This window comes from Phodopus roborovskii, unplaced genomic scaffold, assembly GCF_943737965.1.
Source record: "Phodopus roborovskii unplaced genomic scaffold, PHOROB, whole genome shotgun sequence".
Taxonomy (NCBI): domain Eukaryota; kingdom Metazoa; phylum Chordata; class Mammalia; order Rodentia; family Cricetidae; genus Phodopus; species Phodopus roborovskii.
The window spans coordinates 9,419,501-9,437,059 of record NW_026126434.1 but is presented as its reverse complement, the minus strand read 5'-3'; the positions used below and the strand labels follow the sequence as shown (position 1 = coordinate 9,437,059).

The following is a 17,559-nucleotide window of genomic DNA, read 5'->3' as shown; positions in this document are numbered from 1 at the left end:
ACAGTTCTGGGATTAAAGCTGTACACTATCACACACAGGTTAAATTATTTAACCTATATATTATACTAACGAGCATGCACATTTCACATAACATTTCTAACCACCACTCAGGATTTGCGTTAGACCAGGGGGTAAATACTTTTTGTCTTTTAAAATCTAGAATAAAAAGTTTTTTGGGGGGGCTATGCAGTATTCACCACCAAATACTCAACGGAACTCAGGAACAGCCTCATAAATTTGAATTTCATAAGTAGTTCGTATCACAAAATTGGCCTCCCCCACCTTTTACAAGTGTAAAAATCAAGATTGCGGAGAGGCCTCAAGCAGTTAAGAGCCACTCATTACTGCTCTTAACCATGGACCATAGTTTGGTTCCCAGTACCCACATGGCAGCTTACAATTTCCTCCACAGTTCCAGGGTATTCCCAGGTAGGCAGTCGTGGTTTGCCAACATAGGCGGCCACAAGATCTCTTACTTTCCCCAACTTCCTGGCAATTAAGACTTTTTCTCTGGAATCCAACAATTTCTCTTCAATGTACTCGAAGCCTCCAACACCCTCTATTCCTTATCAAACTTTTGTGTTTAGGGCAAGTCAGACAGCAGGCAGCAGTTGGCATTAAGGACCTCAGATTAAGACTCAATGACTCACACTCAGGTTCCTTTGTCCCCAGTGAACATACCCTTTGCCCACAGAACCAGTCTCTTTTCACTGTAATGGTGACCACAGGGGATATCCAGCGTGATCCTTTCTTTGCCTTAAAGAACATGTTGTGCCCAGGCAGTGGTGGTGCACACCTTTATTCCCAAAACTTCAGAGACAGAGAGATCTCTGTGAGTTTGAGGACAGCCAGGACTGTTACACAGAGAAACTGTCTCAAAAAACAAACAAAATGCAAACAACAAACACCTGTTGTAGTTCTCTGTCTTCTGGTACTTTCTATAAGCAACTGTGAACGCAGAACCACAGACTTCTGTTTTGTCACATGTGGCTCTGTAATGGTTCACTCCAGTGTGTGGAATGAGGGCTGTTAGTCGATATGTTCAAGCACAAGTCACTGGCATTCTGTTGCAGAGATGGCCAACAACCTCAGGTCCACAGCATGATGCTCAAACAGTACTACTACATTTGCTACTACTAGTGCCCAACCTTTTTTATTTTGTCTTTTATCCTAGTAGCAGTTCAAGTCTCACATTCACTCTAAATGTTCCTATGTGTAAGGAAGAATGTTTGTTTTCCCTCCTAACACAGGTAAAACTGCATGTTCACTCTAAACAAATCAATGCAAAAAAAAAAAAAAAAAAAAAAAAAAAAAAAAGAGGCAAGTTCATTTTAGCTTTTTATTAAAATGCTTCGGCTACAGACTGACCTTTTGTAAATGACAGTTTTACTTTTGCGCTCTGATGAACAGAATGGAGAGTTTCCATTCATCGGAGACCCTGCACAAGGAAGGTCCTGACCCTCTGGTGGAGCTGTGCTCACTGGGGTAGCTTCTTTTGGCCACCTTATTTAGGATGCTGTCTGTGGGGCAGGAAACAGACTGGTGCCACTTTTCAGTCATCTCTTTCTCCAGTGGCCAGAATAAACCACTTTCACAAAGAGCCGCCCTGGGCAGAGTCCAGTCTTCTAGCTTTGCTACAGGGTAATTAGGGACAAATGAGAAAGACAAATAAGAAAACCAATACTAAGGCAATCATACCTGTCATGTGTCTGGACAGAGACCATAAGGGCAGCCTTTAGCCAAAAGTAATGAAAAACATATCAGAACCTAGCCTAGTTCACTCACTGCCAACTGGATTCCTTCATTAAGGCTTTAACAACCCTTTCCACACTGACAGTTCTCATTCCAGCTATTCATGGGTGAATGCAAGGCATGCACTTTGCAGACAAGGTAACCTCACCAAGCCTCTATATTAGGAACCTGACAGTGTAAGAGAACACTGTCCCACATGCTCAATGCTCAAAACTAACAAGTGAAAACTCACTCCCCAAGTGTGCTACCCACCTTCCCTACCCTCTTGCTGGACACAAGCATGTCACAATGCAGCAGTAGCAGCAGCAACAGCAGCAGCATTTCCACTGAAGAACATACTTCCCATGTTGCAATAAAGGAAATAAGAAGATAACCTCCCTTCTGCAGAGAATCTCTCCTTCCATCTACTACAAGGACAGAATATATAGTTAACATCATGAAAACTCAAGTAAACCAAATGCTATAATCCTTAGAGGGCTGCTGCTGCTTTCCACCAATGCTCACTGTTGCCGGGAGTTGACGCCAAAAACCAGACAGGAAGGCCATTTTGTGTTTCTCTGCTTACTTCTGGAGTGGAAGCCACAGAGCCCACTCAAAGTCTTTCCTAGGTGCACTTGTAGCACTACCAGAGCACACAGAGAGGTCACAGTGACTGTGACCTGTGTCCTCCTGTTCAGAACCTACACACACACCCTTCTAGAACCTGGTAAGAAGCTTGAGACACTCAGCATGTGGGTCTACACCAGAGATGTTAACTCTTTCATGAGGCAAAAGTCACTTTTTATATCTACAGTGAAAAAAGGAAGGTGCTACACAGAAAGATAAAAGTCCACAACAGCATAAAACCAAGGCCTGCTGAAACTGCTAACTGCAAGTAAAGCTGACAATGTAACAATGACACTTCCCATTCCAGATGAGGTACTCCCCTTACCACAGTGGAGGACGCCCCAGTGAAGGCCAAGGCTCCATCCTCTCCTAGCACTTGTGCTCCGGTGCCACCTCCAACTAGGCAGTTAGACAGCGGAGCTCTGTTCAAATTTTACGAAGTATCTAAATTTCATTTACTAGTTAGGAAAAAAAAAAAAAAAAAAAAAGAATAGAAAATCTGGACCAAGTAAATTGTGAACTTAAAAAGTTAGAGAAGGGTTACCAATTACATTAACAACACTTTCTTTAAAAAATAGAATCACTTTCTTTTGAAATCAACCAGTGGTGAGACGTGTTTTTCTTTCCAGGTGTCCCATGATGGCACCCAGCTTTTCCTGACAAATCCTGCCAGCCCTAGTCCCTGCACACTGACCTGCTTCAGCAGACAGGCAGTGTTACTTCCCACGAGTGGAGAAGAGCACATGTCACCACTGGGCAATGAGCGTAGACAGGGATGTGTGGCTTCTCAACGCCAGACATGGTTGGAGAGCTTTCCTTGTTCTATTAGAAAAGTCCATGAGGAAGCTGTGAATAGGATCAGTCCAGAAGAAAAACTCTTTATTTTCACTGTCCAAACATCAGTCAATATACTGGGAGAGCCAGCGGAAACCCTCGCCGTAGCCTTGCCTCTTGAGCACACTGCACATGAATACTTCCATAGGGCGGGCGTTTAGCTCTTTCAGGGATACATTTCCCTAAGGGAGGAAAAACCCAGAAAGGCCTGTTAGGACTTCCACATGCAAAAGTACAAACACACATAGACATTGACTGCAAAATGTGTCTGGCCACACAGATGACTTCTGCAGCCTCCTGCTTCAGAAGAAAAACGAACAGCTTCTACACATTGCCTCCTCATCCTGTGTCTCTGAAAAGCATTTGCTCTGAATGTTCAACATTCACCTGGGCAGTTAAGACAAGGAACTGTGAAGAAAACTTTACAAACCCATGGTCCCAGCATGTTCTACGACAGACAAAACAGTTTGGACATTTTGGTATATCCATTAACGTAAGTATTCAGAAACAACGTCAGGTTGCAGGGAAGAAACTGATGTGTATGCAGCACTCATACAGAAGAGGACAGCCAAATGAGCTTAATGGAGGAGGAAGCATTCACACCCACACAGAAGAATAAGTGCAATAAAGGTAGGTTTTCATTGTGTAGCCCCTGCTGCCCTGAATATGCATTTCTAGAAATAAACAGATAAATGAAAGAAGACTATGGAACTAAGCACGTCGTGGTGGTGCACACCTTTAATCCCAGCACTCTGGAGGCACTGGCAGGTGGATCTGTGAGTCAGAATCCAGTCTGTGGTTCTAGGCTATCCAAGGCTACACAGAAAGACCCTATCTCAATAAATAAATGGGAATTATGAACAACAACGAAAAAAAAAAGCTCAATAGGTGAGTGCCAAATTCTTAAGAATGACAAAGTTGACTTCAGATCTCTACATACATGACCAAGTATACACAAAGTACCAGGTTTTATTTCTGTATTCTTTCTCTCATCAGCCTGCTTTTTCCAGACCTGAGCTTCTTTTCACACTATAGGGCACACCGATGTAGGACATTCCAGTTCTATTTCTAGTTTTATTATCCATTTGCTATGCGAACCTGAACAAACTATTTCCTTATGTGCAAAACGGGATAATAGTTTCATAACACCAAGAAGCACTGAGAATAACCTAATGCTTTGATCTTAATACTTGGAAAGCATATGTAATAATTTTTAAGATTTATTTTTATGTTTAATTATGTAATGTGCAGGTGAATGCCGTGTGCATTGAGGCCATTAAGTAATGTCAAATTTCCTGGAGCTAGAGTCACAAGTGGTTGTGAGCTGCCCAACACAGGTACTAAGAAATAAATTTGGGTTCCCTATAAAAGCAAAACATACTCAACTACTGAGCCATATTCTCAGCAGCAGAAAATTCTTTAAAAAAAAAAAACAGACGTCAACTGTGCTAGCACATGCCTTTAATCTTAGCACTGGGGAAGCAGAGACAGGCAGACCTCTATGAGTTCAAGGCTAACCTAGTCTACACAGACTTTGTCTCAAAATAGTATTAATAACTAATTTTTTTTTTAAATCCAAAAGTAAATATTAGAATCCAATGGTGGCTAACAACAATCTTTAACACCAGTTCCAGGGTCTCTAACACCCTCTTCTGACATCCATGGGCACTACATATTCGTGGTGCACATATGCAGGCAAATACCCATACATATAAAATATTAAAAGAAAACTGTCTCTTCTACAATTTCTTCAAATATTAGGTATTAGAAAACAGGTAAAGAGGTAGGAACATGGCTCAGTGGTACAGCACTTACTCAGCATGTACAAGACCCTGGGTTCAAAGCCCTTTTTTTGTATCACTAGGAAGAAGGGAAGAAAAAAAGGAGAGGAAGGAGGATGGTGGCTCAAGGATATGGCCCTAATAAAACATCCACACTGAAGAGACCCTGTCTCAAGAAACAGAAAAGAAAAAGCACCCACATTTAAGTACTATGGTTATCCTCTTCAGGCCAGACTTTTTTCTTACCTTTCCTGTAGTCTGTCCATAAAGCCCAAATATTTCACGGAGTTTTTCTTCACTGATTGCATCTGTCCTGTCAATTTTGTTTCCCAAGATAAGAATTGGCACATTGGATATTGTTTCATCAGTCATTAAAGCCTAAAGACAGGATTAAAAAAACAAACCCAAGTGAGCAACTTATAAAATGAAAGCTCATTACGTAATAAGAGTCAACTTCTCTTGGTTTTATAAGGCATCATGAAGTCCTCTTTGCATCTGATGTTGTCATTAGGTGCCAAGAGCTTCACAGGTGAGATGCCCTGGATTCATACTTATGTTAACAAACCTAGATAAAAACAACGTGCTGAGTGCCACAGTGAACTGGGACAGAAAGTCAACACTGGCGTGTTCAGGGAAACATCCCAATTCATGCCTGAACAAAATCCTAGGCAAGATGTAGAATAGAAACTGGGCCCCACTTGGTAAGTGGACTCAATCAATGGCCCTGCAACAGCATGAGAATTTAAGAAGCCATACAGAGCACTGCTTAACTGAATTAAGACATTTACACAGATGTGCAGCAACAGAGCAAATATGAGGGCAACCAACAACCCACGTCACAGCTTCAGTCTGCAAATTTAAGCTGCACTAGATCTAAAGTCACCAAATGTACACTTTCAAGACAGTGAACTGATAAACAGTCTGTCATGCCCATCTATGAGATGATCTGTAAGACAGCAGAATTTAATGGATTGTGCAAGTAGGATTCTGGGAAGAATTGAAGTAAATTTCTAAAACAATATTATCAGATAAAAGAGAAGACGGTGCTGGCATGGACTTCAAAACTGGGCATCTGATGAAGAACAGGGAGAAAGTGTGTGTCTTTCCCTGAAAGTAAATGAAACCATTAAAGGAAACAAGCAGGGGAGTGCTTGACAAGTTCCCTCTGGCATTCCGCTGCATGGCAGATGGTGGAGAGGATCATCAATAGCTTCGCTTTGGAAGGACCATCCAGTAGGCAGCACTGTAAGGCTGGATCTCAGCAGGAGGCACTATCATGCAGATGATGACAGAAGGAACTTCAGGTCAGGACTAGTCCATTTAGGAGCAAGCAGATGAACAAGCACAAGAGCTGACACTGGCTGGACATGTGCTGCACTCCTGCAATCCCAGCATTTGGGAGACTGAACAACAGGCCAGGCTGGTCAACACAAGACCCTGTCTCCAAAATGCCAAACAAATTAATAAAACAAATAAAAATTAAATCAAGAGTATACAGTAAAGGATGGAGAGATGGTTCAGTGGTTAAGAACACTGGCTGCTCTTCCAAAGCATCTAGGTTCAATTCCCACTGGCAGTTCACACCTGTCTGTAACCCCAGTTCCAGGGTTTCTGACACCCTCACACAGACATACATGCAAGCGAAACACCAATGAGCATGAGAAAGAAAAAGAGAACTAGAGCTTAGGAAAGGAAAGCAGTTAGTCCCACACAAAATAAGACCTAAGCATTAGAAACATACATTAAAACACCTGAGAGATGGCTAAGTGACTAAGAACACTGCTTTTGTAGAGGACTTGGGTTTGGTTCTCAGCACCCAGCTCACAATCTTCTGAAACTCCAGTTCCATGGGATATGACACCTTCTTCTGGCCTCCATAAACAAGAGGCATACATATGGTACACATACACATACAAAATAACTTTAAAAATAAAACAGAGGTGAAGGAATAGGAACATTATTATACAAAGTCTGACAAAGGAGAAAACCTAAGTGAAAGTGGGTAAAAAACTGAAGAGTGCTAACACACCACCAAAGTCCATCACATGACTCTATAGAAGTAGATTCAAAAATATAAAAACTCAGGGCTGGAGAGATGTCAACTGGTTAAGAGCACTGGTTGTTCTTCCAGGTCCTGAGCTCAATTCCCAGCATCCACATGGAGGCTCGCAACCATCTGTAACTGAAGTCCCGTGGGATCTGATACCCTCTTCTGGAGTGCAGATATACAAGCAGACAGAACACCCAAAGATATAAAATACATAAAGAAGCTGGGCATTGGTGGTGTATGCCTTTAATCCCAGCACTCACAAGGCAGAGGCAGGCAGATCTCTGTGAGTTCAGGACTAGCCTGGTCTACAAGAGCTAGTTTCAGGACAGGCTCCAAAGCTACACAGAGAGACCCTGTCTTGAAAAAACAAAATAATAAAATTAGTTTTACTAATCAAGACTACATAAAGAGCAATGACAACAAGTGAACATTTCTAACTAGGCTGGGACAGCAGGCAGAACTGAGGAGTGTTGTGAGCACTTGAGACATCAGTCAACCTTATTATATAATTTTGAATAACTATAAAACTAGTTACTCAAGTTCAAGCTGAGGTTCCTCAGGGCACTGAAAAACTAGATCTCACTGGGCTAGAGAAATAGATCAGAGGTTGGTTAAGAGCACTGGAATCCACTGCCCTCCTCTGGCCTTTGCAGGCACCAGGCAAGCACATAACACCCATATATAGATTCAGGCAAAACACATACATAAAAAATAAAAATAAATACATCTTTAAAAAAAATATCTCCGATTTAAAAATCCTCTCTTCTAGAACTCTGGCCACATTAAGTACTGGTACTACTAAGTTGTAGTTCTTAAAACAACGGGCAAGACAGGAAAAGATATATAAAAATATAAACCTACATTAAGCTCAACTTTGGATTCCATGAGACGAGAATGATCTGCACAGTCCACCAGAAAAACTATCCCATTAATCGCTGGGAGATAATTCTTCCAAACCCGACGTGCTAAAAGACAAAATTTGTAGATCAACAAAACAGTTGACAAGTGAATAACCTAATGGTCTATAAAATGAGAACTGCTGAGCTCACCAAGTCCTGGCCAACAGTAGTTAGAACAGAGGACACATATTGATGGCCTGTGAGCAAATCCTGAATTTTGACAGCTAAGAGATTCTTCCTTCCTTGACAAAGGGTGAACCTAGCAACTCCATACCCATCTGTAACTTAACGGCTGTCCCCTTCGTTAAAGTTTGCCAAAATCTCCACTAGTCCCAATGCTATAAATGCAGAAAATAATAAATTGACCTGTTTGGGTCCTGGAGCTAACTTTGTTTGCATCCTTCAAGTTAAAACACTATAATATGAATTAATTGTTCATAGAATTTTAGCCCCGTGTCAGTTCCTAATAGCTAAAGAGCATATGTGCAGACAGATTTGAGTGGGAGGCCTGGTAGGTATTTGAAACTCTCAGGCCAGGTACTCAGTCTCCAATATTTAAGCAGTGCTTTTGTTTGTCATTGTTCTAAAAGACACAGTCCCACAATGTATAGCCTAGGCTGGCCTTGAACTCTCCATCTTTCTGTCTCAGTAACCCAGTACTAAAATTACAGATCTATACCAACATGCCAGCAATAAGTGATTATATATATATTATCATTTCAGGGCATTGGTGGTGAGAATTGAATTCCGTGAGCAACATTCTCAAAACGTAAGGGATTTGTTTTTTGAGATAGGATCTTCCCACGTGGTCTAAGCTGACACTCAACTCCCCAGTGCTAGGAGTGCATGCATGTGCCACCATACCCACATTGTATGACTAAGGAGGCAGAACTGCATGGTCACCTGGCTGCCTTTGGAAGTAGGGTGGGAGAGGCTGCAGCTTTCACTTTCACTTCCTTGTCACACACTGACAGTTTATTACAAGCCTGTGCAGCCTTTATAAATTAAAATATTAAAGTTATGCAAATAAAAAGCATCAAGACACACAATAATGTAGTAACTTCTACATGTATACACCTGTAATGACAGCAGCTGGGAGTCTGAGGTAAGAAGATGAAGAGTTCAGGGCCAGAAGCCAACAAGATAGCTCAGCAGGTAAGAGCACTTCCACTAAGCCTGGTGACCTGAGTCTAATCCCTAGAGCCCACACAGTGGAAGGAAAGACTCAGTTCCCACAAGGTGTTCTCTAAACTCACAGGTTTCCCATAGCGTGCAAACACACACACAGAGAATGAATATTCAAAAACATTTATTTGTTAAAAACAAACAAACAAAACCAGTTCAGGGTTGCTTAGAGACGAGGGTCAGTACTTAAGAACATTTGCTGCTCCTCTAGAGTACCCATATTTGGTTCCCAGCACCACTGGCAGCTCACTACAGTCTGCAACTACAGCTCCATGGGATCTAACACCCTCTTTGGCCTGGACCAGGCTGAGTCTGCTCTCTCTCCCTCTTTCTCTCTCTCTCTCTCTCACACACACAGAGTCAGCAGGGACTAGAGAGATGATCCAGTGGTTAAGAGTGTATATTACTGGACCCAAGTTCAGTTCCCAGCACCAAGGTCTCCAGCTTCAGGAGGATTCCAATGCCTCTAGCCTCTGCCAGTGCCTACACTCATATGCAATCCCCCCACACACACACAATTATAAATAAAAGTAATCTTTTAAAAAAATTTTACAAGGCTAGAGAAATGGCTCAGCAGGTAAGAGTACTGATTGCTCTTCCAGAGGACTCAGGTTCTATTCTCAGCACCCACCTGACAGATTATAAATGTCTACAACTCCAGTTCTGGAGGATTCAATACCGTCTTCTAGACTCTGTGGGCACCAGGAACACATGGCACAGAGACATACACGCAGGCAAAACACTCACACAAAGTAATTTAAAAACAAGTTATAGGTGTAAATTAAAAGCAAATAAACAAATATCCATAGAAAGCACTTTATAGGAATCTAAGAGCCAGAGACATAGGCCAAATTGGGCAAAATGGACCTAGAACTAAGCAAAAAAGTAACAGAAAATGTCCCAACTGTCCCAAATGAGCAGAACACACAAAATACAGTTCCAGGGGTCACAAACACATACTGTGTTCTTTTGGGAACCTTTGAGAAATTTAAAATTACTTGTCAAGTAATAATCACCTGTATACTCATGTTCTACCCAATAAAGTACACAAAACAGGCATGGTAACTAAATAGAAACATGACATTTTAAGGCCATCCTGGTCTATATAAAGTTCAGGCCAGCCAAAGCTATATATTGAGATCCTGTCTCAAAAACAAGACTACAAAAAAAAAAAAAAAAAAAAAAAACAAGCTAACAAAAAACAAGACTACTGAACAATACATGTGGTTGAGTAGATAAAACTTTTCACAAATGATTCATAAAATAGTACTATGTATTAAAGAGACTAGAAAATCAGGACAAAATCTGTTAAGTAAACAAAATTCCCTATATTTGCACTTTTAAAAAAATACACAATTGTAATTAGAAAAACTCAGGCATGGTGGTACATGTCTGTAACCCTAGCACATGGGAGGTGAAAGCAGAGATGAAGGAATTCATGGCTACCCTGGCTACATGAAGCCTGTCTCAAAAAGAAAAGTAGATGAAGTAACTTCACTGAAGTAATAAAACGCTAATCCTAAATACAACTAACTTACAAGGTAAAATGAGGGAGGGAGGTGGAGGGCCACTGGTGAGACAGCTCACTCAAGACCCGAGTTTGAGCCCCAGAAACCATGTAAAGGTGGAAGGAAAGATCCAATTCTCCCAACCTCCACAACATGCACACCCCATCATCATGCACATGCACACACAATTATTTAATTTTAAAAAGGTTAAACGACACATCCTCACGCAGTCTCTTACCTTGCTCATGTCCACCAAGATCAAAAGTAGTAAAAGTCATTCCAGCAATTGTCAGTTCTTCTGAGGCTGAAAATGACCAAAAAGGCAATAAACAAACAAACTTCCAACCAAAGGTGCAGGTGCTACTCCTAAAAATTGATACTAACACAAATGTAATCATATTTTTATTTTGTAAAGAAAAGGGTACAGGGGCCTGGAGAGATGGCTCAGTGATTAAGAGCACTGACTGCTCTTCCAGAAGGTCTGAGTTCAATTCCCAGCACCTACATGGTAGCTCACAACCATCTGTAATGAGATCTGGTGCCATCTTCTAGTGTGCAGGCATACAGGCAGGCAGAACACTGTATACATAATAAATCTTTAAAGAAAAAAATTTTAAAGAGGGCACAGAAATGAAAACAAGTCTTAAGCTAAAAAGCTTCTATTTCCCTCTTCCCTAAGAAGTTTTCTGCCTAAGATCAGATTGGGAGCTGTGTCTCATTACAGAACTGGTCAGCAAAGTCAGTGACAAAGTTCCAAAGATGCAGAGTAAGTGACCCAAGTGTGTTCATATTAACTTGAGTAATCTGCTTCAGGGGCCTCAGTTAGTAACTGAACTACATTAACTGGGGATTCATTCATCCTCCACGCATGACACTGACAGTCAAAATGTGACATGATATTCTAAAACTTACTGGGATGTAGTGTTGGTACGTGCTGGCCTAGTCTGTCATCTTTCAGCATGTGAAGAAGAGTGGTTTTGCCTGCATTGTCCAAACCCAAGAATACAAGTTTTCCAGATTTCTTATAGAGTCCTACAAGAGAAAAGAACGTTTTAATGTTCTCCCCACCAAAGGCCCCTTAAATAGAAATTATTTGAGGAAATGTAGTTATAACCTCTAATGTAGTCCATAAAAATAGTTTTACCTAGGAACTGAAGCACACTGCTGAAGCCATTATAGATCCACTCAAAGATGAAAGACATTATTGATGCTTACAACCTGTGTAAAACATGAAAACGTTAACTTTCTACATGTCTTATTCTCTGACCATGACACATGTTCATAGACCCAAGTTTTCTAGACTAGGAAAGCAAAGTCTGGGGCTGGAGACATGGCTCAGCAGTTAAGAACGTTGCCGCTAAAGGATCCATGTTTGACTCTCAGCACCCACATGATGGTTCACAACTGTTTGTAACTCCAGTTCTAAGAGATCCAACACTCTCTTCTAGCTTCTGTGGTAAGCATGCAAGCAAGCAAAACACTGAAACACATAAGATAAAAATCAATCTTGGACCAGGTGATGGTGGTGGCAGCACATGCCTTTAATTCCAGTACTTGGGAGACAGAGGCAGGCAGATTTTTGAGTTCCAGGCCAGCCTTGCCTACAAAGTGAGCTCCAGACTGCCAGGGCTATACAAAGAAATCCTGTCTCAAAACAAACCAACAAGAATAAATCAATCTTGCAAAGACCAACTAATCTCCTTCCCCCTTGAGACACAGATTTTACACTCTGAAGGGAAACTCTAAGAGTCTCTTATCTGCAAATCTAGATACTCAGAGAACTAGGAGTTACACATACACTCATACACTGTCCTCCTTTACTGTGAGATGTACTGCTCCATGAAGCTGCCCATTCACACCCTTAGATAACCACTGCTGCCTACCAATTAGCAACATTCTTAGGAATTCTGTGTCTTTAATAATCAGAATCAAACAGAGTGATGGTGGTGTTCACCTTTAATCCCAGCACTTAGAAGACAGAGGCAGGAAAATCTCTGGCCAGCCCTGTCCACAGTGAGTCTTAGGCCACCCAAGGCCACATAAAGAGATTGTCTCAAAACAACCACAAAAAGAACTAAAACAAAATCATGCATGAAAAGTATGTAGTTCTAAAAAGGTCATCCCAAATCTATCAACTAGCCCAATTTGTTCAGTTCTACTTACCAATATCCTTAACCATTTTGCAGATATGTTTTGACTCACAAAAAGATATACTATTTTATAGAACCATGTGGGAATATAAAACTTTTGTAATACAATTAAGTACATATCCATTTTCTAAACTCTTAATTTCTTAAAACAAGAATACTCATTCATAATATAGCAAGAGATCCCAAACAAGTATTTTATTTGTTCTTTAAAGACAGGTCTCAACTATGTAGCACTGGACTGCTGGTCTATAGTCATATCAATTAACACAGCCGCCAATGCTACTTTTTCTATTTCCTATAGACAATACATCAGCTCTAAGTGTAGTTAAGAGGGAAGGACCTAGAAATACTGAAGAATTGTGAAGACTCTCAGAGATCCATTTCCTGGTCACATTAAATTTTTACATCAGTACCTCAGTTCAGCACAAAGGGAAAAAAAAAAAAAAAAAACTACTTTTCCATTAAGACAAACTTTAATCAAGATGCAGCCAACTGCAATCAAACAAAACTGTCAATCAAACAAAACTGTCATAAACAGTAGCTGAAGGAACTGTTAGTCACAAGATATGTTTGCATATACATTGGTATACATGTGTGTTCTTTTAAGAGACAGGATCTTGCCCAGGCTAGCTTCAAACACCAGGCTTAAGCTAGCCTCCTGCTTCAGCATCCTGAATAGCTACCATGCAAAGCTTTACCTACATTCTTTAAATATGCCAGATGAAAAGCAAACTAATTATTGGGGTTAAGCCTTAGAACCTACTCCACGCTTACTCCATTCAGCTTTTCCAAAACAAGAACAAACTTTGGTCAGAAGTAGACAAAACTGTGGCACACAGAACACATTTAGCATATTAAGTAATAGCCAGGAAAGGTAGTACACACCTGTAATCTTACCACTCAAGAGGTTCAAGATGAAAAACCTCACAAGTTCAAAGCCAGCTTAAGCTATACAGAAAGACCCTGCCTCACAAGAGAGAGAGAGAGAAAGAGAGAGAGAGAGAGAAGCTGGAGCCAGACATGATGGCCCATGCCTGTAATCCCAGCACTTAGGAGGCAGAAGCAGAGTATTAGGGGTTGAAGGACATCCTCAGCTATACAGTGAGTTGAAGCTAGCCTGAATGATGAGAGGTCCCATCTCCCAAAAAAATAAATAAATAAATAAATAATATAAGGAGGGGAGGCTGAACACACCTCAGTGCTAGGGAGGCACACTTAGCTAACATGCATGCCTATGTTTAATCCTTAGCATTGACAAACAACCAAGAACACATGCATACACAGTGAGTGAGTGAGATAGAGAGCGCTTATCTATAAACTTAGCACTTTAATAAGCCCGGTAACAAATACATACTTAAGTTTAAATTTACTGCAGGTAAATAAAATATACCTTTCTTCTCCAGTTCCCCAAATGAGACATCCTCTCGTTTTTCTCACTTTACTCTTGGAGAAGCACAGTCCATCTTTAACAGGCTATTACTCCCACTGCGGCCACTCTTTATATCCCAACACTTCTAAATTCATGTGCACTGGTTTGCTGTCAATAGTATAGGTAGGTACTTCTACACTTTTTTTAACCACACAAGATGGGCATAGCCGTGTATTGTAAACTTTAATCACAGCACTTGCGAGCCTGAGGCAGGAAAATGAGCTTGAGTTTGTAGCAGTTTTGCCTATATATTTAGTTAAGTTCCAGGCCAACCTGGGTTACACAGTAAAACTCAATTTCAAAAAAAAATCAAAGAAAACGAAAGCAAGTATTCTCAACCTGGTTAATTTTATGTGTCTCTTAGGTTTTTTTTTTTTTTTTTTAAAGTGGTAACTCAATTACTTTGATTTTCTAACTTATTTTCCTTTTTAATCCTTGTCTTAAAAGCCCTATAAAGTCTTCCCACCAAAATGATATAGGAAAAGCATTAGAATGAATTCTTCAGTGATGTTAAAAAAAAATAGTAACTCCTACCGGACCCCAGGAGTTGGGTTGTATGTACTGCTGCCCAAGATGAGTAAATGGCCTCTGTCCTTGAGTTCTCAAGATCTGAACCAATTCACCCATCAGCAACCTTAGAATTTACACAGTACCTGCCCATATCTCCCACTTCATCCTCTCACCAAATCTACCAAGCAAGGATCTCTGGCCTCATTTAACAAGACCTGTCTTGTTCAAAACCGTGTTGATGAAAGTGTCAGTTCCAAGGACTTAAAACTCTCACCTAAAACCAGAGCCATTCCTGCTAATGTAAAATTACAACCACCAAACCTCCAAAAAGGAAACTTACTTCCCTAACCTACCACCCACACAGAGGATATTTCTTTCCTATACTTCATCTACTCTACCAACTATAGACTGTTAAGAACAACATGGAACTAACACTATTCCTGAACCTAAAGTAAAAGCGTGCAAATACCCAGAGTGGTGGAAACAAACAATAGAGAAGTCCCAAAATGACCACTGGCCAATAAAAGCGTACTCATTACTTAATACCTATTGACTCCAGATGAACCTGGCGTAGAAAGCAGCTGGTTATTACCTAAGTAATTCTACGTTGCTGCAGGGTAAATGTCAAAGACCAGCTTTCTGCCAATTGACCCTAAACCTCTCAACCTGAGCAGATGGACCCAGATACTTAGAAAACACCAGAACAAGGGAGAATACTGAAAAAGGGAATTAGTTACCACCTCGCCTGGGCAAAAATGATGAAGAAAACACTCATCTACTATAAACGCCCGAGAGGGAATTTTCCCATGCACAAGGAAAAAAATAAAAAGAGGCGATGTTCATGGAAGGAGCGACCACTGGGTTCCAGACAGGGCGTCGGACGCCCAGAGGCTGAACGTGGGGCTCGAGAACCCACTCGGTACTGCGTGGCCCCTGGATCTGCAGAACCCAAGGATGAGCTCCCAGGGCTCCAGCTAGCCTCACCGAGGACCGAGGCTCCTGGTCACGGAGGCCACGAAGCCGTTCCAGAAACCCGAACGGCGCCACGCCACCCCGCGGCTGCGGCCCGTCCCCGCCCAGAGCCGGCCCGCGGAACCGCCTGCGTGTCACTTCCCCCCCACCCAGCCCCTCCGAGACGGCCCCCGCCCCGACCTCCGCTGCCGCCCACCCCGAGCCCAATGCCCCACTGCCTCGTCCTCTGCTTGGGCCCCGACTCACGGCCCGAGGGGCTCCTCCCGCGGTGGCTGGCGGCGCGACCCTCCCTCAGAGCACACAGACCAGCAGCACCCGGGACCGCCAGCTACGCGCCGGATGTGCGTCACGCCCCTCCCACGGGACTTCCGGGCACGCACTTGCCTCGCCCCCTCTAGGCGTCACGCCGTTCGCCGGTAGGTACCGTCCTACCAGCCACTCAGGCGGCGGAGGGGCGGGCCCAAGGAGAGACGTACGCTCCGGGCGTGGCCCCGCCCTCTCGCTGGAGGCGCTCAAGCAGCGCAAGACGTGGCAGTGCCTGTCAGGCGGCTTGGACTTCTGTCCCCAAGTTAAGCAGCTACTCCACCCCAGGGCTTCCAATCTCAGTTCGTTTCTAGACGCAGAAGTGGAGGTTGACACATGTAGGTAGAACTGACCTTGGTGCCCTCAGCCTAGGTGGATGGCCACCAAGTCATGGTTTCCCCTGTTTTGGTATAGTTTCTTTTTATTTTTTTTTTTAACTTAATAAAAGAAGCAAGCGTTTATTGAGCAGTGCCGAGCAGTACACTGAGTACTTGGAATGCCTCATCTATTTAGCTCTCGTTACCGTTCTATGAAGTAGCCCCCTTGAACACACATAAAATGGCTCATCTGATGCTAGGAATCTAGGGAACTGCTAGACAGCCAAAGTCTTCAGTCTGAGTTGGAATACCAAAGAAGTAGGTTTTAATGTCAATGAAGGAATGCCTCAGCAACAATAAAGGAACTTGTGAGTGTGGGTGAGGGTAAATAGGCAAAAAGCAAATGCTTCTTTCTTCCAAGTCCTTTTATGTGGACTGCCACTAGAAAGTGTGGCCCAGATTTAGGGTTAGTCTTTCCACTTTAAATGATCCAACCAAGAAAAATCCCTCACAAGTGTATCAAGCTGCTTGGGCCTTAGTTAATTTCAGATGTAGTCAAGTGGACAGCCAAAATTAGCAATCACACTGCCCAAAGATGCAACATTGACAACCTGAGTTCAATTGCCAGAACCCGAATAAAAAGTTGCGGAGTCTCTGCAAACACCAGGGCTGGCAAAGTTACCCATGTGAAGTTAAGAGGTAAATGGTTCAACACGACTTAATTAGCCAGTGTTGGCTCAAACTTCTAGAGTCTGATGCCAGGCAGATTATTTTTAGGCATATTCAAGTTCAGCATGATTTTGGAAAAGTTTCCTAATAGCAATTATCTTAATAATGCTTAAGTTGTGCCTACATCAAAACTCTTCTGCAATGTATATGTTGGCCTCTTCCATAAAGATGGGTTCTATAGCTTAAGGGTCTAAGGGAGAATCTGGTGTGGTCTCAGTCATACAGATAGCACAGAGGTCACCAACCAATAAAGTACATGTGACATCTCCCCTAAGGAGGGTTCAATCTTCAGCATTCACATGGCAGTTCACACCTGTCTGTAACTCCAGTCTCAAGAGGACTTTCTGACCCCAAGGTCACTTCAAACATGATTCACATACATGTTAAGCAAAACACCACAGGCACAAAATAATTAATTTAAAAAAATTAAAAACAATACATCAAGGTGTAGTGGAATGCACCTACATCCCAGCACTCAGGAGGCACAGGCAAAAGAACCACTGGAACTGAGGCCAGCCTGGCTCGTGCTGGTAA

General features: G+C 42.1%; 1 protein-coding gene across 1 annotated transcript; it reads right to left on the bottom strand.

The window, feature by feature from the left end:
* Positions 1–1,325: 1,325 nt before the first annotated feature.
* Positions 1,326–16,060, bottom strand: Sar1a (secretion associated Ras related GTPase 1A). Its single transcript, XM_051186773.1, has 7 exons — positions 15,923–16,060; positions 11,760–11,833; positions 11,528–11,647; positions 10,854–10,919; positions 7,885–7,988; positions 5,220–5,351; positions 1,326–3,374 (listed from the first exon to the last, which is right to left on the bottom strand). The coding sequence occupies exons 2-7, from the start codon at positions 11,815–11,817 to the stop codon at positions 3,258–3,260; spliced, it is 597 nt and encodes a 198-aa protein (XP_051042730.1). The 5' UTR covers positions 11,818–11,833; positions 15,923–16,060; the 3' UTR covers positions 1,326–3,257.
* Between the last annotated feature and the right edge of the window lie 1,499 nt (positions 16,061–17,559).